We start from the raw sequence: 23,303 nt of genomic DNA, 5'->3' as shown, positions 1-23,303 counted from the left end.
ACACACACACACACACACACACACACACACACACACACACACACACACACACAACCAGTGTTAGTGGTTAGTGCTAACCAAGAGTATTTGAGAGGCATGGGAAGGGTGCTGGTTCAAGTTACAAGATCTCACCGTGCAACGTCTTCTCTTGAGGAGTAGTGGGGCTGTAAATAGCACTGGTAGTAATAGTAACACCATAGTTGTAGTAATAGGAGCAGTTAATATAAGACAATAAGCGGTAGAGCAGATACTTATAATAAAGAAAGGAAAGTCCTACAGGGACATGAAATTAGTTTAAGTACAAAACAATCAACCAGAACAAGTTGTGACACTGAGCTCGTATAAGTGCATCTGCTTGAATGGATGCATTGGCCTTACCACGTGGACATTTATAATGAGTGTCTGTGGCCAACAGCTGCCTTTTCTCCTGTTGCTGACTCCAAGAAGTGGCACGTGTGCAGAAGAATTCAGAAAAAAAATGTGAGTCATCTACAGATTAAGAGATCCAGACGTACTAGAAATGAGACATTCGATCGCACCAGAGAAACTATGGTATCGAGCAAAATATCTAAAATCAACTTTAGCTTGCCGATATAAAATTGAAGATATGATTTTAAAAAAGTGGCAAGGTAAAAGGCCAAAAATTGCAGTTTTTGTTTAGGGTATACATCTCAAAGAAATGCAGCATTATCCCTGTTGTGTTTTTATCTTTTAAATTTGTTGATTATATGGATTAGGCGTGCACCATGAACCAACACTTGCATCCTACGAAAATACCACACTTTGCAGTGTAAGGTACAAAATCATGTCATGTACCCCTCGAAAATAATAGAATAGATTAGAAATAGTGCACCACAATATTGTTTTGTAATTGTATGTTCACGTCATGTTTAGACAAGAGCTTGTGTGTTTACATTTAAACAAATCCCTCAGAATTTAACAGAGAATATGTCATAATTTATTCAATTTTCCGCGTTTAATCCGGTCAACGCCATCGATTTGAGTTAATGAGTACAAACGTTACGAAGTACTAGTTGGGCTTCTGACGCAATACCCCGGCGGAGGAATCAAACCCGCACCGCGCAGGACGGCAGAGGTTTGCCTCGTTGCCTGGATACGAACGCGGAGGTCGCGGCGCATTCGGCAGCCTTTCTCTCAATGAAACTGTTTTTTTGATCGCGGACATTGTGGCTCCGCGTACTCTGCGTCATCGAGGAACGACCTTCCTCCTCGCTTGAACCCGAATGTCGTCAGTTTCCCCGACGCCGTTGAAGAAGCGCTAGACGCGAAAACAGCGCCATTTCTGTCGGCGTCCATGATACGCGATGCCACCGCAGCGGATTCCAGAGCTCGAGCTCGGAACGGCAGCGGGAGAGAAGTAGCCGCTCCCCTTTCGCTGCTTTTCTCCACTTCAGCCCGCGGCAGGTAAGTCGAGCCGGCCGGGGGTGCTCTCTGTCCGCACCGGGGGAGGAGGTGGGAGGAGGAGGGAGGAGGTCTAATCCGGTGGTTTGATGTTTCGTGTTTAGTCAACTTACTCTTTTACGTGTATGACGATATGGCGCACATTTTTTTTTTTTTTTTTTCGGAAGGGAAAACGTCTTGACAGTCGGTGCGGGGAGCCCTTCATACCGGGCAGCCGCTCCTCCTCCTCCGTCCTCCGTCCTCCTTCCTCCTCCTCGGTCACAACAGCGAGCGGAGCTACGTTGAAAGCTAACATTAGCTTCACGTTGGCATCGATTTTTAATCGCCGCCGCCGCCGCAGTGTTCACGTTGGACTTTCCTGTCCACCAGCCGTGTGTTTTAATAGTGCCGTCCGGGGAGGAGGTGGTGGAGGTGGTGGAGGAGGTGGAGGGGGGCTCTAATGTCAACCGAAAAGAAGCGAACCACCGATCACCTGCCCCGTCACATAACAAACTAACGACAGTCTCCGCGGAGGCGTGAGACGACGTGATTAAATGAAGTAACGTGATGCGACTCCTCTTGAATGATGCCGTGTTAGTCGGTCCTAAAAAAAACAAACAACAAAAACAAAACAAAACAACAACAAATATCACGGGAGCTGTCCGGTGACGGAAAGCCAGCAGGCTCTCCGGCTGCTAACTCGGCTAACTTAGCTCATGAGCTAAAGGTCGTCTGACTGCGAAGTGACGCCGAAACCACCAACCGGTGCAGCAGTTAGTTGAAACCGCAGCTGTTACCGAGTTACAAACCCGGCGGGTTTATCGAGCTAAACGATGACGTTGAGATTTTAATATCAAAAATAATGTCCCCGGCTTGTTCTGCACGGCGGTGCGACGTTCACTTGCCAGCCGAAAGTTACAATACACTCGTAGTAAAGCGGAAACGTCATTGGTTGTTTTATCGTTCTGCTGTCAAAAGAAAACAACAACAACAACAAAAATGTCCTCAGAAAAACGTCTTGTTGGGACAAAGTTTAAGTGTGTTGACAGTGCGGTCGGGGTGGGGGTGGGGGGGGGGGACAGCTAGCTGCCGGGGCTAGTACAAGAAACAGCTGGGCTGTCGACGCTGGTCAGCCATATTTAGCAATTATGGAGCTTTATTTCATCTGTGATTAACAGACACAAACGTTATTCGACGCGAAGGTTGTCGATCGCTAAAAGCTTCCCGTCTTGCCCCCTTTTCGACGTCTCTTAACGGGGTAAACTTATAATGTGCCGCTGTTGAATGACGACCGGGCCCAGCCAATCAAATCGGCGCAGCCTCCATTTGCTCTTCACGTCGGTGTCCTAATCCACCGCTGCCATATGAAACACACGCAACTTGACGGCAAAACTTCCCCTGCCTGTCGCCAGCAGCCAGTCATCAACCAGATATATGCTTTGTTTTTGTCAGGGACGCTAATCCAGAACACATTTTTGGGTTTATTGCGTGTATTCAAATTCTGAAGCTATTATTGCTTTGTGATGGCGGTGAAACAAATAATAAACAGAAGTGCCTTGAAACGACACCCTTCCTTCCTTTTTTTGTTTTGTTTTTGTTTTTTGTGGAGAATTACAAAGCTCCACTTTCCTTCTGGTGTTTCATAATAGACTTGGCCGCGACTGCGTCACCTGAAAAGTAGTTCATGCCTTGACCGTGTATTTAACTGAACAGGAGGGACGTATTACAGACTTGAATAATTCAGACATTTGAGATATGTTCTCATTTACGTGAAGGGCCACTTACTAGAGAGGGTGGTGTATTTTGAGGAAGAACACATTGAAACCATTGTTTCAAACCAAGCGTCATGTTCAGTGCTACTGTGGAAGGTAAAAAACAAATACTTGCTCACCTGTTTTTCATATGAAGGGGTTATTTGCGACTGTATTGTGTAAAAGTCTCGTTATTAAAGGGCTCGTGCTCTCTGTGGAGCCCATTAGCTTGCTGGTGAGCAGAACTATAAACAGCCATTAAAACATCCTTTGGGATGTGGAAGCAAACATGTTCTGCGGTATGATCTGGCTTGACATCCGTTTCTCTCCCCCTTTAAATCAAAGAAAATGTTATTTCGATTCCTAAAAACAGCGCCCTCGTGTCTTTGTGCATTTTCTGAAATCTGAAGGAGCCTCGTTTCTTGTGGTTTGGTTCTGCAACACTCGCATTCAACGCTGAGAATATTTCAGAGAAACTGACGCATGTTTGTTTACTCTGTTTCAGGTTGTGCCGGTGAAGTAAGACGTAGCCCCAAAATGGACCCCACTGACTGAGGCGCAAACACGTCTTGTGTTTTGCTCAGCAGCTGAGATCTATCAGCAGCATAAGCCATGCCTGACGAGTAAAATCCCCATTTTTGCTCAAAGCAATAAAAAAAAAAAAAAAAAAAAAAGAAACAAAAAAAAAGAAACAAAAAAAAACCCAACCCCATCCTACATGGCTCCCCATGTAGAGCCCCTTCAGCGCGTCCTGCTGGAGTGACAGCCCCTCTTCCAGATAGGTTCTGCCTCGTCCTCTCTCCGTACCCGTCTCCACCGACCACCCTACAGTAACTACCCGACACGATGCTGCTCTACCTGAGAATGGCCAACACCTGAGGTCCCATGCGTCCAGTGAGCACCGATTCAGACGGTCCTGCTCCTACTGAGAATCTCTCTTGCCCCTATCCCTTTGTGGGCCCCCTGCCTGCCTCAGAGATGTCCTTGCTCCAGTCGCTGGGTCCAGTACAAAGCTGGCTCGGCCAGGAGCTTGAGAAGTGTGGGATTGATGCCATGATCTACACCCGCTACGTCCTCAGCCTTCTCCTACACGACAGTTACGACTACGATCTGCAGGACCAGGTGGGAGCCCGCAGCCTTAAAGAACCTTTTTTCCTCGTCGCTTGAAAAAGCGTCTCGTCGTTTTGTGTTTTGCGTTGTCAAACGTGTGGGCAGTGGGCTGTATTCAGGAGGGGAAGTTGGTGCGGGAATAGAATGGCCTCGTTAGAGGAAGATATCAATTTGCCAGGAGAGGTTAACAAAGAGGCTTTTCTTTCACATCGTGGCACTTTTACCCGCCGACTGATTCCTCCTTTGATTCCTCTCATTTGCCATTCCATTTTTCATGCGCAGTTTATTGTGTCAGTGTGCAGATTGTGCATATATGTGTATAGACATGTTAATACATGTTTAGTAAATAATAAAAGAATTTCCCTTTGGGGATTAATAAAGTATCTATCTATCTATCTATCTATCTATCTATCTATCTATCTATCTATCTATCTATCTATCTATCTATCTATCTATCTATCTATCTATCTGTCTATCTGTCTGTCTGTCTGTCTGACTGTCTCTATTTATCTATATCTATCTATGTCTATCTGTCTGTCTCTGTCTGTCTGTCTGTCTGTCTCTCTATCTCCAGCTGTCTGTCTGTCTGTCTGTCTGTCTGTCTGTCTGTCTGTCTGTCTATCTATCTATCTATCTATCTATCTATCTATCTATCTATCTATCTATCTATCTATCTATCTGTCTGTCTGTCTGTCTGTCTGTCTGTCTCTCTCTCTCTCTCTCTCTCTATCTGTCGATCGATATATCTGTCTGTCTGTCTGTCTGTCTGTAATAGGACTGTATATGATGTGTGCAGACGTGATACCGTTTACTTTTTCCATGTTTGTATTGCGCTCATTTGTCCTTTGTGAATGACTTTTCTTGGTTTGTGTCTGAAAGGAAAATGACATCTTCTTGGGATGGGAGAAGGGAACTGGGAAGAAATGGGGCAAGAGCAAGAAGAAAGGAGGGACCGACCTGAGTCTTGAGGAAATGAAGAAGCAAGCTGCTGTGCAATGCCTCCGCTCTGCATCTGATGAAGTAAGCATTGTTGTAATCCTGCGATTCTCAAAGTGTATGTGAGGAGTGGTGTTATTTAAGATGGGTTTTTTTTTTAAATTTTTTCTGTGGCGTAAAATAATCCTAAACTTGGAAGGACTTTTGCTCCCAAAGCTTTTAAACCAGCTTTAACCTCCGAAGGAAGTATGAGAAGCATTCTGAATACACGAGGCACGGCTGTAATGTGCCTTAATTATGTCAAGAATCTTCCTGGTTGCTGGCTGAGGTGCAGCCTGCAGGTATTAACAGCATGAATCACGGTGGATAAACAGTGAGTGAAGGTTTATCAATTTGGAAAGCCCAAACTTGTGTTTTTGAACACGCATTGTTAACTCACTTAGAGGTAACGTTTAAATTGGTCTTCGCAGGAAAGGTTATATAATAGGATCAGCGGCTCCGTTTTTTTTTTTTTTTTTTTTTTTTGAGATGAAATAATGCTGTTCTGACTCGTGACGAACGACCTTCAAAAGCGTTATCATCGGTGTTGTGAGCATGTCGTATATCCGAGAGTATATATTCCACTTTCGTGTTTCTCTCAGTGGCAAATCGACAGAGACATTTACAGACATTCATATCTGTGGCCGGCTGTAGTGAGAGGGGGGAAGGGAAGAGGGGGAGGGTCGGCAAAGGCAAGAGGAGGAGTGTTGTTTCTCTCTCCGGAGGACCGGACTATGCGCTCTCTTTTTTTTTTTTTTGCCGGCACACGCTGCACGGGATTGCACCAGAGTCAGTCTGGCTCGTCAGCTGACCGGCATTAGCACAATGATGCAAGAGGAAACGCAGGACAGTTTGGGAGGGGGGGAAACTTTGCTTTGATTCTCACAAAGTGGCATGCCATTTTCCGGACGAGCGCACAGGGGAAGGTAGCGCACCGGGGAAGGAGAGCGCACCGGAGAAGGTAGCGCACCGGGGAAGGATAGCGCACCGGAGAAGGAGAGCGCACCGGAGAAGGTAGCGCACCGGGGAAGGATAGCGCACCGGAGAAGGTAGCGCACCGGAGAAGGATAGCGCACCGGGGAAGGATAGCGCACCGGGGAAGGATAGCGCACCGGAGAAGGATGGCGCTGAAGACGGCGAGCGCGGCCGGCACAGAGGAAACGGCTCTGCGGCGATTTGTACGAGAGGCTGTCCGCTCTTTACGCCGCGTGTTCGAAAAAGCAACAACCCCGGCGGTCTTTGTTTTGTCACACGGGCCCACGTTGTTCACCAGCTCCTCCTCGCATTGCTCGATCATGAAGGCGGTGAGTTTAAACGGGGCGGTTCGTAAAACGGTCACTCGGGGACAGCGCGCGGCAGTCACTTCGCGCCACCGCTGTGCAAATTTCTTTCTTTCTTTTTGAAAAGCATTTCTGCACCACGGCTAAATATAGCACAGTCACGGCTGAGCCTGTCGTAGCTCCCGCAAGTTAGCTGGCTTGAGTCGTAGCAGCCCAGCCCACCCGTGCCTTTCATACTTTCCTTCGGGTTCACGTTGGGGGGAGGGTCGGGAAGAGGTCGGGCGGGGTGTGTGTGTGTGTGTGTGGGGGGGGGGTGGGTGTGGGTGTGGGTGTGTGTGTGTGTGGGGGGGGGGGGGATGAGGGGGTCAGGTCACTTCAGGTCAGGTCAGGTCACCTCAAGTCAGAGTTGCTGTTGAACTCATCATTGATATTTGAGGCTACTGGACCTTTCATTATCAGTCATGTTTTTTTTAGGAGTTGTACAGACAAATTACTCTTATGTGTTTACATGTGAGTCAAAGGCTGTTTTAATTTTTTTTTTATTTATATTAAATGGTCACGCACAGATTATAAGGGTTGTAACTATGTGTTCAGCCTGAAAATACCCGGGCACAGTGTTGATTATGCTGCTGACCGGTTCAAGTTTTTGATTTCACTCCTGCTAATACAACCTTCAGCCAATACTGTATGTTTTCCATCATGTAATGAAAGGATATTGCTAGCTCACAGTATTTAGGTTTATAGTAGCACCTTTTTAATACGCGTTATAGCTGGCACAATACGGGTCTCTAATCTTTGTCTTGTCTTTGTCATCTGTGCAGAACTCTGGAATTGAGAGTCTGGTTGAAGAGCTTTGCTCGAAACTGAAGGACATCCAAAACAAACAGAAAGGTTGGAACCATGATGTCGTCTTCTTTAGAACCTGTTGATTAAGAAAGTGGAGTGATGGCTGTTCTAACGTGATGTTTTGTTGTTTAATATTGTTTACAGAGGAAAAGCAGATTCAAAAGAAATCTGATGGCTCTCAGTCTCCAGAGCGAGCTGAGTCCCCCTCTTCAAAGGACCAGGTGGAAATGTAAGCCACAGAATTGCAGACATTTTGTACTTAAAAGTTGAATTACAACAGGTGGCCGCCGAGCACACCCCCATTCATTTGGCTACGCGAACCATATTTATACAAATGCATTTAAATCCCGTTCTCTCTCTCTCTCTCTCTCTCTCTCTCTCCTCCCTGTCTCCTGTGACTGCAGGTATTATGAAGCCTTTCCTCCTTTGTCAGAGAAACCTGTTTGTCTCCAAGAGATCATGACGGTGTGGAACAAGGCTAAAGCCTGCGCTTACTCGAGTTCATCATCCTCCGCAGCCCCACAAACCAGCACGGACACCTCCTCCCCCAAAGATTGCAACAGCGAGGGCGAGGGCGCCAAAGAACGCAACCTCGAGGCGTGCGGCACCATCCCCACCGGGACCAGCGAGCGAGGCCAGCAGCGACGCAGCAAGAAGGAGAAGGAAAACCGATACCACCACCACGGCGGCGGCGGCGGCGTGGCGGCAGAGGAGAAATCCACCAGCCACTCCAAGAGGCAGATGAGACACCGATCCGAGGGCAAGTACCGACCCAGATCCTGGTCTTCCGGCTCCAGCGAGGGGGGCTCGAGCTCGAGCGGGAACCACGGCGACTCCAAGGCACCCAGGAGCAAGACGGTTCGAATACGGCACAAGTCCCGGGAGGCCGCGAAGAATAAGCGAGTGCGCAACGGTGGGCAGGCGAAGCTTCAGGTGAAGGCTGTCGACAAAGAGGAGCGGAGGAACACGGGAGGGAGCAGCAGCAGCGCCGCCGCCGGGTTCGCCGCCAAACAACCGCAGCTTTACAAAAAGGGGAAGCGAGCGCTGAAGGAGATCCGCAAAGACCCGGGCTGGGTGGACGCCCGGGAGTTCGGAGTCGAGGCCAGAAACAAGAAGGAGTACATGGAGGAGCCACTTTGGTACACGGAGCCCATCACAGAGTATTTTATACCTTTCAGCAGCCGACAAAGCAAGCTGGAAACGAAATATCGCAGCAAGGTGGACTCGCCGGACGCCTTCGCCTTGTCGACCGACATGGCGCGGCTGCCGGAGGAAATCCAGGGGATCTGCATTGCCAACGAGAACTACCAGAGAGCGTACCTGGCGGCGGGCTCGTTCGTGGATGGGCACTTTGTGGAGGGGCCCGGCGACGCAGAGGACGACCCCGCTGAACTCACGGGGACCTCGAGCTGCCCTCAGCCAGAGGATGGTAGAGATTTAGATGACAAGCATCTGTCTGAATTCACTCACTTCTATGAAGTTGATATTTATCAATCCATATTGGATACTAGTGCCTCAGACTCGATACAAGAGAGTCGGATCTTAAGCATGATTCGGCAAAAAAGCAAAGAGCAAAGAGACGTTGAGGCCGAATGTTGTTTAGTGTTAGATGGCCTCGAGCAGCAAGTGAAAAGTGCAATACGGGCGGACTCGCAGGACGTTTCAGGATCTGTTGGCTTTTTAATGGAGGATCTCGAAAACATGGCTCAAGTGTGGGGATGTTACTCCCCGTCCACTTCGGAGGACATAGACGGAGAAAGCTTCATCGGAGACTCTCCGATTCGGCTCTCCCCGCTCCTCGACAGCGTTTCGTTCACCCTGAGCAAGCTCTCTGGAAACCCGGAGGAGCCGCTGCCGCCGCCCGCCCCCGAAGCCGGCAGCGACCCGTCCGGCTTGAACTCGTCCTGCTTCTCCCTTTTCGAGCTGCAGTACGACAGCCCCACGCTCCCCTTCCCCCGCGACCCGCTCGCCGCCGGCCACGAAAACAACACCGACTCCAGTAGCTGTCTCGACCCGCAGTCGACTAAGCAGTCCCGCTTGCTAATATGGACCAAAAATAGTGCCTTTGATGAAACTGAACACTGTTCGAACCTGTCAACGCGAACGTGCAGCCCGTGGTCACATTCGGAAGAGACTCGTTCCGACAACGAGCAAGGCAACGCTCCAGCAGAGGACGCCGCGCCGGTCGGCAACGAGGAGATTGGCTGCATAATGCCGCCTCTCTCCGGTACATATCTGGAGGACGAACTCTTGGATTTCCTGCAAGACGACTCCGGCCGTCAGGGCGACGAGGTCGTCGTCGGCGCGGCGTCCAATCCGACCTTCACCAAAAAATCCAAACTGGAGTCCATTTGCGGCATAGCGTTGGAGGAGGACGAGAGCAAACAGTACAGCACCGGCATGTTTTCGGACACCGCGAACCAACAGAGCGAGGATTACAGCTCAGGGATTATAAAAGACATTTGGACTGCGATCGGCGGCGGCGGCGAGTCGGTCGCGTCGCGGCAAGGGGCGGACAAGCCGAGCGACGGGCTCTTCTCCGACGAGCCGGGCGGCTACCGCTGCAGCTGTCCGGAGGCGCAGGCCAAAGGCGCTCCGGGGCTTCAGGGGCCGCAGAAGAAAGCGGTGCAGCGGTCCGAGTACCACCTCTGGGAAGGCAAGAAAGAAGAACAGGACTTAGCCAAAAACAAACTCTCCAAGGCGGACGGCGCCGGGGACTACATGACTCCGTCCAAGCCCTGGGACCTGACCTCCGACAAGGAGAGCACGTCGTTCATCCTGGGAGGGGTGTACGGCGAGTTGAAGACGCTAAGCGGCGACAAGAACTGGGCCGTCGTCCCGCCGGGCGACACCCAGGACAGCCTGCTCCAGTGCGCGGCGGTGGCGGCGGCGGCGGCGTCGTCCGCGTCGTCGTCGTCGTCCGCCGCCTCGAGCTCGGACATGCTGACCATCACCGGCACAGACGTGTTCATGAACAAGGGCGGCTGCTTCGCGCCCGGCCACCGGCCCCTGTGGAGGCCCCTGGTGTCTTTCGGGCAGAGCGACCAGGCCATCAGAGCGGGCGGCGACGGGTTGAATAAGGGATTTTCCTTCATCTTCCATGAAGATTTGCTCGGCTCGTACGGCGGCCTGCACGGCGAGGAGCGAGGTCTAGAGTACCCGTTCGCCTCCTTCAACCTGAACAGTCCCTTCTCGAAGGTGCTCCACGTCGAGTGTTCTTTCGAGCCCGAGGACATGGCTTCGTTCAGCCCGGGATTCAAGCCCAAATCGATCCTCTGCTCGGACTCCGAGAACGACGCCTTCCACCCGCGAATATACGGCATCAACCGGACGCAGTACCGGGCCATCCGCATTTCCCCCAGGACTCATTTCCGACCAATATCGGCTTCGGAGTTGTCGCCTGGTGGCGTGAGTGATTCAGAGGCTGAGACTGACAAAGAGGAGATGGGTTTGTCCGTCCTGGCGCCGGTGGACGTCTTCGATGACCCTCAGGCAGACCTCAAACCTCTGGAGGAGGATGCCGAGTGCGAGGGCCCGTATTATGGGAAGTCAGAACTGGAATCTGGTAAATTCTTACCCAGATTAAAGAAGTCTGGCATGGAGAAGAGTGCCCAGACGTCCCTGGATTCACAGGAGGGCTCCGGCAGCCTCCTGCCAATCGCCGAGCAAGAGATTTGCTTAGACTGCAAAACGGCAGCAGCCGCATCCAGCGCAGGTGGACCGACGGACGTCTCCGTCGGTGAGATTCGAAAAGAAGAATCTTCGGGAGAAAATCGGTCCTGCTCGTGTTCGCCGGCGGGTCAAATCCCCGAGTACGGGATTGCTCGCGACTTTGTCGGAGACGTGGCCGAGGTAAGACTTCCCTAAAATGATTATATTTTTTTTTACCGTATTGGCCGAGCCCCGCGGTACTTCTTGCTCCGTCATCAGCTGTAAAAAAAAAAAAAATTGGGTTCCTCCCGTGACTAACCACTTCCCATCTGTCTCGTCTAGTTCCCACTGTTGAGTATAAGTGGACAGGGAGGAACTGGCAGCCAGCAGGACGAGTGCTGGTGGCAGAACACGATCTGTTCCCCTCTTTTCCCCGGATCTCAGTGTACAGGTAAACCACACGATTACTACTGAAACCAAACGACGACTGCACTACTATTCACACTATTCTTTTGGCAACACATCAAACCAATAATTGTGTTTTGGCCATTATTTTGTTTTATGTTGACAGATTTTGTTTTTGTTTTCTAAGGCTATTATTATACCACTTATTGAACTCCTACCTACCAGCCCGAAAATGTACTGTGTATATATACCCGCTGTAATAAGAGTGTGGCCTGAAAACTTGATTATGACCGTCTTCAAATAATATTTTTTTTTGTAATTACCCACGAGGAAAAGCCTTCGCGTCTTTTGGATTTGTCGAGGCGAGTCGTCGCTTTAATAATCCGGGGAGGGAAGGCCGGGGGGGAGGGTAGGGACGCGCACACGGGCAAACTTCTGTTGGCGTCGGCGATAACTTCCCACGCTGGCTCTCATTTCGGCAGAGTGATCGATGTTTTCCGGTCCCCCGCCAGCCGCGTCCTCTCGCGTTTCTTCGGTCGTCTCGAGGAACGGCAGCCGGAAAATCCGCGTCGCCCGAAACACCGTGAAAGTTATCCTCGGCCAGAAACTCCTCCGCACTCGGTACGTTGAGATGATGTTTTCCACTGTCGGGGGAGGAGGGGGGGGAGTGTTTTTTTTTTCTTCTTTTTCTTCTCGGTCCGGCAGCTGCAGCGCCCCCTGGCGTCTCGGAGGGCTCCGTCAGCTGGGAGTTCTCGCCCGCCACCCGACCGCGTCAAAAAAGCGGAATATTTTCCCCAGCTCCAATTTTCGATCTAGAATTTCTTGATCAAAGTCGCCGAAGCAATCGACGTCGAGTAGCCGCAGTATCGCTTTCGCCCTCGTATAACGTTGACAAAAACGTCCGATGAACGTACGGCAGATCCAAAGAAAAACAAAGGAAACGATAAAGTGAACAGCCAGATGCATTGTTTTGTTTTTGTTTGTTTTGTTTCAACAATCTTAACCGCGTCGCCTGACTTTTCTTTCCCCAGGGAACAGCAACATGTGAATACTGCGGTTCCGCAAGAGGACGCCTGTCGCCCGAGAGGAAAACTCCTCCTCTCCCATATTTTTTTTTTTTTCTTCTTTTTTTTTTTTTCTTTTTTTTTTTGTGACTGGACCTCTTTACCAGCAAAAGATTCAGGGTCATCTCAGAGCTGGGAGGGGTGGGGAAAACAAAACAAACAAAAAAAACAAAAACCTAACGTAAGCCAATTTTTCTGAGAACACACCTTCAAAAACCACCTCCCCCACCCCCACCGACGCCCCCTCATAACCCCCAAAAGCATTACCCTGTTGGTTTTTCATTTACTAACTTTTCGAGGAGAAAAACAAACAACCCCTCGTGTAAATCAAACAATCAGATCGATTAAAAAGTGAATGAACTCGAAAGGAGGAGGAGGAAAAAAAAAAAAAAAAAAAAAAAAAAAATCCGTTCCGTCTTTTTGAGTGACGCCACATGCGGATGTGCGTTTTTGTTTGTTTTTGTTTGTTTTTGAATTTGTTTAATTTTTGATTCCCTCCGTACGCCGGTCCTCATCCACGTCTCACAGTTAGCCGGTCGGGGCAAATCTTCAACCCCCCCCCCCCCCCCCCTCCAATCGGTTTCGTTCCCACCATTTTGCTTTTTGAACTAGGATCCCCCCCCCCCCCCCCGGTAGTCGGTGACGTCTGAATGGTTTGTGCATGTGCGTTTTCGTCCAGCCAACGTCGCTCCTCTGTTTCCTAGTCGAACCTAATGTTGTGTGAAACGACCGCTAATCGCATCCTCGACTTTCCACCTCGTGTTCAGAAAGACAATATAAGGATGTTGAGGTTTTTTTTAATTTTTTTTTATTATTATTATTATTATTATTATTATTTTGTTTTGTTTTGGGGAGTTGTGTAAGAATTTGAGAGTTTAATTTATATAGTTTTGTTTGGACGACTTTCTGAATGTGAAGTAGAGAAACGTGCGCAGCTTTCTTCTAAAACAAAAAAATCCGTCAATCCCCCTCCCGCCCCGTGTGTGGAAAAAAAAAAAGAGTTCTACGTCTCGATTTTTGGAACGGCGATAAGTCTTTTCAAAACAAAAGTAGTTGTAGACATAGTATGGTTTTTGAGGCTAAAATAAAATCATCCTTTAAAAATAAAAAGCAGGAAACCTAAAGGAGTTTTGTTGGCAAAAAAAAAAAAAAAAAAAAAAAAATTACTAATAATCTACTTGAAAATGCAATGCTGTAAAAGAATTTGGGGGTGGGGGGGAACTTAAAAAAAAACATGGGAAAAAAAAAAAAAAGGTTTGTGTTTTGGGGTAAAAACGCCCATCATGAAAAGATATGACGACGGCCATTTCTACAGACACCCGTCTTGCAACCGAATGAAACTTAAGTTTTCTTTTCTGTCATTTTTATGGTACAGACTATTGGTGCTATAAATACGTTAAAAAAAAACTAAAAAAAAAATCTTTTTGGAGTTGCAGTTCCATGCGGCATGGCTGTGATAAGTAGATGGGATAGTCGAGTTTTGTTTGTAGTCCAGACAGTCAGACTCCCAATGAATATCTTTTCTTTCGTTTCTTTTTTTCCCTTGTTTTTTGGGGGGGTTTTTTTAAGAGAAAAGTTTTGCCTGATCGCAGTTCTTGCTTATCGTGGCTTGTTTTTTTTGTTGTTGTTGTTTTGTTTTTTGTTTTTTTTGGGGTTGGGGGGATTTATTAGTAAACCTCTTGGTAAACGGCTGAAGCGGAAATACTTGCAGGTGTTTTTAAATCTCTCGTTTCTTACACGTCCTCTCGGTTCGTTTGTCCCCCGAGCGGAAAGGACAAAAACCAGCCAAGGCTGTCCGAGCTGCAACTAGAAATATACAAAATGAGAGGCGGGTGGGGTGGGAGGTGGGGGCGAAAGGTCAAACCAAAAATAAGGCATAACTACACCTTAAGGTACAAATGCTTTTTTTTTCTTTTTTCCCCCATATGAGATGTTTTTATTTGTAATTTCTTTGTTTTTTTTGTTTTTTTGTTTTACAATATATCTTGTTGAAATATTGAATAACGTCTCACTCTGTGTGTGTGTGTGTGTGTGTGTGTGTGTGTGTGTGTGTGTGTGTGTGTGTGTGTGTGTGTGTGTGTGTGTGTGTGTGTGTGTGTGTGTGTGTGTGTTGGCATAGAACTTGTGAAGGCGCTGGTTCCGAGCGAGTGTATTCGAACTTGATATCAGAGAAACGTGAATGTCCGCAGACACAAAACATTCACACAAAAATGCATAATGCATTAGTACCCCCCCCCCCCCCCGAAATCTGAACACCCCCTCACCCCCTGAACAAATTAGCTATGAAACCCTTTGTGTGTGGTTTACTGATTCTCCCCTTCCACCCCCTACCCCCCCCCTTTGTGACCTTGTGCTTTTTTTTTGTTTGTTTTTTGGGGGAAAATTAAAAAGAGTGGACGCCTTTTTACAGATAAATGCATTGTGCGTTTCTTTAAACTCTTTGGAGTTTTTCTTTTCCAATCTTAACTCATCTCTTCGACAATCCCCCCCCCCGTCCCCGTCCCTCCCGTCGCCGAGGACGGTTAAGCGGCGCGGCTGCTTCGGTGACACGTCGTACCATCGCGAAGCGCAAGACCGACTCCCGAATTATCCCTCCCGTCGAAACGGGCAATCGAGCGCGTGGCGGCGGCGGCGGCGCGCTGGCTTTGTAATGCACTGTCGCAGGTGAAGGCGTCGCATCTCCGGCATGGCTTTTGAAAATGGCTTTCCTCGTTTTAGAAAAAAATAAATAAAAATCACATAGATCGCGAAGGCCCGAGGGTTTCGTCCAGTCCAGCGCTACTTTAACTGAAAAAGGAAAAAAAAAAAAAAAAGGACACCCCTCCCCTTCTTCACCCCCCCCCCCACACACTCCCACACACACACACACTCCAACTCCTCCCCCTCCACCCTCCCCCCACACGTAGCTGAAAGGTACTCAACTTCAGGGTCTCGTCACCTTTCTTTTGACAGTCATCAGACACTCAGGAATTTTTTAATATGAAGCATAGTGCTATAATCTACGCGCAGACCTGTGACAGTGCATCGATGCATCCGTGTAAAACGTTTTCTTTTGATTGTGGAACAGAAATTATTGACGGCCCTTCCTTTCCAAGCAAACGGAGAGAGAGAGAGAGAGAGAGAGAGAGAGAGAGGAGGGCCGTCGTCGATTTCAGAGCTGTAGTTTTAGGGTCGAGAGGAAACAAAAAAAGAAAGAAGAACTAAGCCATCGTAGATTGCATAAGCAACGCCGCCGGGAAATTCAACGGCCCAGAGTCCTATGCAATACCTTGGCGCGTGTGAGCATTCAAGAGTATATGGAGTTCATTTTGCATGTGGATTACTTTTGAGTGAGGGACACCTGAGATAAAGGAAAAACAACAACAACAACAACTATGGAATGTCTCTAAAGAAAAAATACAGCATGCAAACATCACACTCCATCTTTTTAAGTTGGATTAAACAATATATTTTGGTTTAAAAAAAAAAAAAGAGTTATGAGTGAGGTTAAATCAGTGATTGAAAGAATGTTATATGAGTGTGTGTGTGTGTGTGTGGGGGTGTGAGTCTGTCAGTGACCGTGTAAGAAGCTAATTCACAAAAAGCGCTTACATGGGAGATGAAAGGAGCGCATCACACCTTTCCCCATTTAATTCTTCCATTTTGATAGGCTGTGTTTAAAACAACGAGGAAAACGACGACGACGACAACAACAACAACAACAAAAGCGTTCAGTGACGCGTCGCGTGCGCTTCGGACAGACGCGGTTCCGGGTCGCCGAGGTTCCGCCGGCACTGCGGTCCGACGAACATATCCGGCACTGAAAACCTGACTTTTCTTCGTCTTTTTCATTCCCACCTGGACGATGCTCCTTCACCCGACATCTCTTTCCGCCCCCCCCCTCCCCGCCCTCCCACCTCCCTTCCCGTTCCTCTCTGTTCCTGAATCCCATCTGTCCCAAGTAGCGGTGTTGTTCTAATTTCATGTACACCCTTGAGTAGATTATTTTGTTTCATTGTGGATTTTCTTAACACCCAATAAAGGAATAAACCAAACCTCAACCTGTCTCATTCTGCGACTTCTTTCGAGTCTGCGGCTTCAGAGGAGGAAGCCGGAGCGGCGGTACGTTTCAGCCCCGTGACCTCATGGTGACACTAGAGAGCAGGGTGAGGACGCCGTCGGCTCCTTCACTTCCCCCGTGACGAGGCTTTAACCCGTTGGTTTTGTGGCTGTTTTATGACATCCCGGTGACAGCTTTGAATATATCAAGAAATAACTGTTGAAAATCAAATACTTTTGTGACGCGACGTAAAAACATCTCGCTGTACTTTGTGTGTGTGTGTGTGTCACCTTTGCATTTATTGGGCTGTGAACAGTTTATGGCCAAATGCACTAATTATACATTAGTATATATATTGGAAATAATATGCACATTAATATACATATTATTTGTTATATTTATACAGTATTTTATACACATATCTCCGTATGTGTGTGTGTGTGTATATATATATATATATATCACACACTATATCAGTCTACATGTCTGTCTACCTATCTGTGTCTGCCTGTCTATCTGTCTATACATACATATATCTGGACATCTCTCTCTCTCTCTCTCTACATATATATATTTGTTATATTTATCCAGTATTTTATACACATATCTCCATATATATATATATATATATATATATATATATATATATGTAGAGAGAGAGAGAGAGAGAGTCCAGATATATGTATGTATACAGATAGATAGACAGGCAGACACAGATAGGTAGACAGACATGTAGACTGATATAGTGTGTGATATATATATATATATATACATATATCTGGACATCTCTCTCTACATATATATATATATATATATATATATGTAAATATTTAGATATATATATATGCTGACAGAAACTCTCAAGTCTTATAGAAATAAAGTTCCATAACCATTTCACTTTAATAACACATTCAAATATTGTGTGGTAATATAATTCAGGAGGAAACATACTTTTATTTCTGAGCGTGTCGGTCGATTATTAATGCCTTCAGGTCCAGACAGGTGAATCCATCGACGGGGAACTTTCTTGACTCGATTACACCGCACTCGGTACAAGTTTGTTTTAAAATGGCGGCGGAAGCGTCGAGACAGGTATGAAATGTTCACGATTCCGGATAAACTTGAGAAATTCCGCTTCTTCCTCTTCTTCTTCTTCTCTCAAGCGGTGACGGAGTGTCCGTCCCCCCACACACCTGCTGTCGCGACGCCTCGAAAAGCCAAAACGGATGTCTCTCGCGGTTTTTTAACTTAAATTTTTTTTTTTTTTTTTGTTGCTTCCACTTGAGGAAGGAAGCGCTGGTGAAATCGGTGAGTTGGCGTCAGCGGCAAGTGCAGTCGGCCGGCGAGCCGGTGCGTTCACGAGCCTTTCCTCCTCGAGGTGAATTTACCGTCAAAACACGTGAACCCACGTGTTTGTGTGCACTAAGCCGCGTTGGAGGGAGGTAGGGAGATGATGACGACGACGACGGCGGTGGTGGTGGTGGTGGTGATGGATGTGGTGGTGGTGTAGCAGCAGTTAGTCCCAGCAGCATCACCATGGACCACTCCGGCCGGAGACCACCTGCCGCCCACCTGTAGCGTCAACCGGCAGCATGGCGAACCCGACCCACGGCACCCGGGACCGGACAGACAGCCGCTGCGGTACGTTCGCTGCCCTCGGTCCTCCTCTTGTTATTTATCACGGTTAACTCGCATAACACTTTGAACCCCCCCCCCCCCCCCTGATGCTGCAGGCTCGGTGACGTCCCAGGTCCAACCAAACTGCATTCAAAAAAAATATCACATTTAAACGTGTTTTTTTTTTTTTTTTTTTTTAATATTGTAAATTCACACCGTTATCAATCCGTGATAATTAACATTTTGTGCAGCAATTAATGCCATTCTTCAATTCGGCATACGTTTAATACAAAAAAAATAGCCGCTCAATGAGAGGAAATTTTTAACTTTTAACCACGCAGTCAAATGTGAACTTTTAACCACACTCTGTATGAATTGTTTTAAGATTATGATTAGTTTAGCCATAGCACATCCTTAATGTTCAACATACATGGTCATGTTTCCCTCAATGCAAATCAATGAAATAATTTTCTTTTTTTAACCCCACAGCTACTCTTTTACAGTCTTCAATAATAGCACATATAAAATGTGAAGCGTCACTATGCTCGGCGAGAATGTGACATTTTATGTAGGCCTATATAAAATGTAATGCGGGATTAGATTCCAAGGCTCAGAAGTTTTGAATACGTGCAACCAAATGTCCTCATTTCATCGAATAGGACTTTGACTGCGACTTTCTTATGCGCTCATAAATATGCAGCTGTGCTTTTGTGTAATAACTCAAACTGATAGCGCAAAGCCCCGAACGCGTTTCCGACGTTATCCGTCCGAGGGTAAAAAAAAAAGGGATATTGCCTCTCCTCACGGTGCCCGTTTAAAATGCTGTGGTGACTCACAGGACAGGATTGTGTGCGTGTATTCAAAAGGGTGGTGCGGTAAGACAATCAAAGATGGCAACCTCGTTGTTTCATGGTTTTTTTTTTTTTTTTTTTTTTTAACAAAGAAGAACGTTCGTGTCTTTATGCTGGTGTGTGTGCGTGGATACCCACCCCCCACCCCACCCCACCTACCCACCCACCCACCCCACTTGGCACAGGAACAACCTGTTGCTGTGTTTTGGGACAAAGTCTGCCAGTCTCACATGACAACCTGCAGGTCAGGGTTTAGAGCTTGGGTAATACTCTGGCGTGTGTTACACTCTCTAAGTGGATTTATTTGACCGAGAAAAGCTTTGGTCCTTTTAAATTTCTCCAAGTCGGCACACTCTCGGTATCGTGCACCTTCTGTGAGACCAAGACTTTTGAGTTGCGTTCACTCGAATACGTCGGTGACTCTGTGAGTCGCGCTGGTAGAAACCTTGAACCTACCTTCCATTTAAAACAAACAAACAAACATCTAGTTTGTCATAAAGTGTGTTTTCATTTCTGGCTTAGTTTCCCAGCGTGTGTTGAAGCCCGATGCGCTCCTGCCGAGGCCCCGTTCACGTTACACCGCAGACTCCAGTTACAGGCCGGTGGTTACTGCGGGATTAGTTTTCACCTATCATGGTGTCACGCCCATGTACTCAATGTCCTGGTCCATTAGACAAAAAATTTTTTAATGACGTTGCGGAGCTGTCAATGTCAACATGTAAATATTTTCTATTATTATGAACTACAGGTTTTACAGTCAGGGCTGATTTAATGAGCTTTTGACACCCATCTGCACTTTAGCTACGTTACTTAAAACATATTTAAGTTGTGGTTATTTTGTCAGGCACAAATCTATAAAAAAAAAAAAAAAAAAAAAACCAAACATTTAAAAAAATGCTCCATGAAAGCAGTAGATCAACTGAAAACGTAGCTCAGAGCAGAACTTCATATTTGGTAATACTGCTTTTTTTTGGGGGGGGGGGGGGGGCGTTTACATCACCAAATAAAGCGGTAGTTACTCAATTAGCCACGAACTACTTGCCAGAAGGGGAACTTCCTGGTCCCGATCTGCACAGTTGATGACAAGCCTCCATTACGTCCCTCAGAGCTCGTGGTGACACCTTCACATGACTCCGTCAGGCTGATCAAAACCAACAATATTCAATAACCATAAAACTGAGAACAGCAGCAAATCCTCACTTTGATCAAATGTTTCACTGTTTTGGTTGAAAAGTGACCTCATAAGTTTTACACAACTTATCAGATATGTCAACTTTTTTCAGAATCATCTTTTGTCCATTGATAAACAACATACACAGCGTTTTAAAAAAATTAAAAAAAAAAAAAATTAGTGTAAATATTGCACAATATGTATCATAATGTTTTGAGCACGTTTACTTAATTTGAATATATGCAGTACGTTTTAATTTTATTTTACGGTTAATTTATTCTACTAAGTTTCATCTTTACGTTTGCTTCGTGCCCTTTTTTATGTTTTTATTCTCCTGTTTTTTGTTGTTGTTGTTGCTCCACTCGGCTGTTATCACCAAGTCGAATTCCTGACGGAAAAAGTGATTCTGGAAGTATGGCAGCAGAATATCAATATCAATATCAATATAGGTAAAACAAAAACAAGACGGGGCAAAATACTGTAGATGGCTTCGATATTTGACAAATGAAAGAAGAAAGTGTAGAAAAAAATAAATGTTTGGAATAAATGTCCAAACAGCTGTGGACTCTCATTGGATAACACTGCTCACGATAAGGATGGTAAGAATTGTTTTGTGATGTGGTTAACTTCTTTTAGTTAAATTTAACCCTTTAAAAACACCAATTTCTTTAGGCGTCTGCTTGGAAATTGCAAAAAGAGTACATCTCTGCAACCATATGTTGATAATAGTTTAGTCCCCGGCCCCCGATTGGGGGGCCTCTGGTGCTTAAAGGGTTAAAAAAGAAAAGAAAAGAAAAAGAAGTGTCGTTTTTAAAAACGTATTGATCTGACCGCTCTTCTCTTCGACGGTGCGTCCGCAGGAGCCACGGTGGAGAACGGCGCCGCCGTCGGCGAGCCGGGCGCCTCCCGCCTCCACGAGCGGGCCACCCGCCACCGCTCGACCCCGCACAGCGAGCCCACCCTGCCCACCCTGCCCAGTTACAAGCCATCCTGCTCCTCCACCCCCATTTACTACAGCAGCCCCCAGAAGGCTTACTCAGACCTGGACCCGGACAGCCACAGCTTGACCTCTCAGGACTCGGGGATACCCACTCTGGAGATCAACCCTCCGGAGCCCATCCTCCACGGCCACCAGCGGCCGGGAGACGGCGGCGGCCTCCTCCTCCCCCCGGACTCCAGCCGCGGCTCCCCCGCCACCTTGCCGCTGGACGACGACCCCTCCGACGGCAACGCCATGCGCAAGTCCTCCACCTTCCCCCGCAGCGGCTACGACTCCATCCGCCTCTTCAGCCCGGCCCTCAGGTCGCCCGCCGCCTCGGGCACGGGCGCCGCCGCCGGCGGAGCCTTGAACCGCAGCGACGACGTCTCCGTGTGCAGCGTGTCCAGCATGAGCACGGAGCTGTCGGTCTCCAACGAGGACATCTTGGATTTCACCGTCACCTCCGACTCCAGCGCCATCGTCACCCTGGAGACGGACGACAGCGGCACCGCTCACTTCTCGGACGTGACGCTGTCGTCGTCGGGAAACCTCCGGGACCTGTGGAGTCCTTCGCGGCTGCATCCGGGGTCGGGGGCCGCGCAGCAGGACGAGGACGGACGGCAGAAGAAACTGGGACCTCTAGCGAGCTTGTTCACCAGGTGAGTTCACAGCATCTGTCGCTACGAGGATAACGCTTTATTTTAGCAGACGGGGAGATGTTTTCGAGTTTAAAAAAAGAAGAAGAAAGCTTTCACACCCTCCAACGTGGCTCCATGAACTTCATTTTGTACATAAGCAAACCGTATTTTCTACAACACGACATTCCCCTTAAGTCATACACAAAAATAGATGCTTACGAGTTTTAAATATTAAATTTCATCTGTGCTCGCCGTTAGTATTTAAGCAGAAGATAAACAACATGCACATAGTTTCTGCTATAATTTAATTGAAGGGTAATTAACAACCTGCAAGTGGAGGCTGCTGTAAAAACAAATTCCCCCCCCCCCCCCCCCCGCTGCTTGTAATGGGTCACTTCCTGTTTTTGTGTGTGCGGGTGTTCCGTTTCCTCTTTTAAAAAAAAAAAAAAAAAAGATAGCGGTTTACCTTTTGGCGACTTCTTTTATTAAAATAACACATTTTATTTGTTTAGCGCTTTTCAACATACTCAAAGACACTTTGCGGGTTAAAGTGATCAAGACAACACAATACAAGTATAAATCACACGACAATCACGTTCAAATCCGCTGATGACCGTAAAAACTGTTATGAAAAACTGAGGGGGGGAGGGGGGTGCTGGTTGGTCGGTCGGTCGGTCGGTTGGTCGGTTGGTTGCGGAGGGGCCTTGTGGGTGAGGAGAAGGACTTCGAACTGGACCCGTTGAGGGACGGGAAGAGCAGTGCAGTGTGGAGCCGATGACAATCATTCCCAATTTGTCACGGTTCAGTTGGAGAAAGTTGGCTCGCATCCAGGATTTTATTTCGGCGAGGCGGGTGGTCGGCGTGGGACAAGTTCTTTTGGTAAAGAGCAGCAGCAGCAGCAGCAGCCCCCCCCATTCACGTGTTTGTTTAATGCGGCTGGCGGGTAGCTTTTTTTCGGCGCTTTACCGCCACCTTCTGACGGGAGTGACGCATCACAGCCGGGCGACGGTAAAGCGAGCTTTCGAATAGTTCCTAAATTCCTGACCCGTCCCTGGCGGCCAGCGGGACGTGGTGACATTTAGTGACAACCAGTCCGGGGGGAGGAGGGGGACGCGTCCGTGTGGAGGACGGCGTCCGGAGGGTGTCCGTAGCTTCGTATGGAGGTTTTATTCATCCGTCGGGCACACAGGGATTTAAAAAAAAAAAAAAAAAAAAAAGGTCAGACACGAGCATTTGCAAAATCCTAAAGTGCGATCGATGTAACTCTCCAATCTTAATTTAAGATTCTGAAACGAAAGAAAAATGGAGAGAGGGGCGGGGGAGTACTAATCCTCGAGAGGAGAGCAGCATGTTGAGAAGCGGGAGGTCAGTCGGCTGATGGAGATCAGACCAGAACATAATGAAACGCACCATGCATTTAAAATTCAGGAAAGTCCGTTTGAAATTCCTCGAAGTGGATCCATAACTGGTTTCACACTCGGTGACCTGGATCACACGTTGCCATTAAAAAAAAAAAAGAAAGCAA

The 23,303-nt window shown here is 47.5% G+C and overlaps 2 protein-coding genes across 3 annotated transcripts in view; both read left to right on the top strand.

The window, feature by feature from the left end:
- Positions 1-1,132: 1,132 nt before the first annotated feature.
- On the top strand, positions 1,133-15,218 carry kiaa0232 (KIAA0232 ortholog). The gene is made up of 9 exons (XM_069721837.1): positions 1,133-1,425; positions 3,658-4,274; positions 5,142-5,282; positions 7,339-7,408; positions 7,508-7,592; positions 7,768-11,215; positions 11,357-11,465; positions 12,451-14,532; positions 14,603-15,218. The coding sequence occupies exons 2-8, from the start codon at positions 4,038-4,040 to the stop codon at positions 12,465-12,467; spliced, it is 4,107 nt and encodes a 1,368-aa protein (XP_069577938.1). The 5' UTR covers positions 1,133-1,425; positions 3,658-4,037; the 3' UTR covers positions 12,468-14,532; positions 14,603-15,218.
- Positions 15,219-17,816: 2,598 nt separating this feature from the next.
- tbc1d14 (TBC1 domain family, member 14) overlaps positions 17,817-23,303 on the top strand; it is a 39,141-nt gene continuing 33,654 nt past the window's right edge. For both annotated transcript variants that reach the window (XM_069721847.1, XM_069721846.1), the window contains exons 1-2: positions 17,817-18,163; positions 21,022-21,799. In XM_069721847.1, the coding sequence (XP_069577948.1) occupies positions 18,115-18,163; positions 21,022-21,799 (827 nt within the window). In that variant the 5' untranslated portion in view covers positions 17,817-18,114. The remainder of the gene's footprint in view (positions 18,164-21,021; positions 21,800-23,303) is intronic.

The sequence above is a fragment of the Brachyistius frenatus genome, unplaced genomic scaffold (assembly GCF_029030835.1).
Source record: "Brachyistius frenatus isolate BFR_SWC_R1_liver_20210118 unplaced genomic scaffold, ASM2903083v1 Contig_274, whole genome shotgun sequence".
NCBI classification, from domain to species: domain Eukaryota; kingdom Metazoa; phylum Chordata; class Actinopteri; family Embiotocidae; genus Brachyistius; species Brachyistius frenatus.
The sequence above is the reverse complement of the archived record's forward strand: the minus strand, read 5'-3'. Positions and strand labels throughout refer to the sequence as shown.

What these genes read in the sequence shown, in the direction of transcription:
- kiaa0232 (XM_069721837.1), top strand. Translation starts at nt 4,038, where the DNA reads ATGCGTCCAGTGAGCACCGATTCAGACGGTCCTGCTCCTACTGAGAAT. An exon ending in TCCGCTCTGCATCTGATGAA is followed by an intron (nt 5,283 to 7,338) that starts GTAAGCATTGTT and finishes TCATCTGTGCAG; the next exon opens with AACTCTGGAATTGAGAGTCT. An exon ending in TCAAAGGACCAGGTGGAAAT is followed by an intron (nt 7,593 to 7,767) that starts GTAAGCCACAGA and finishes CTGTGACTGCAG; the next exon opens with GTATTATGAAGCCTTTCCTC.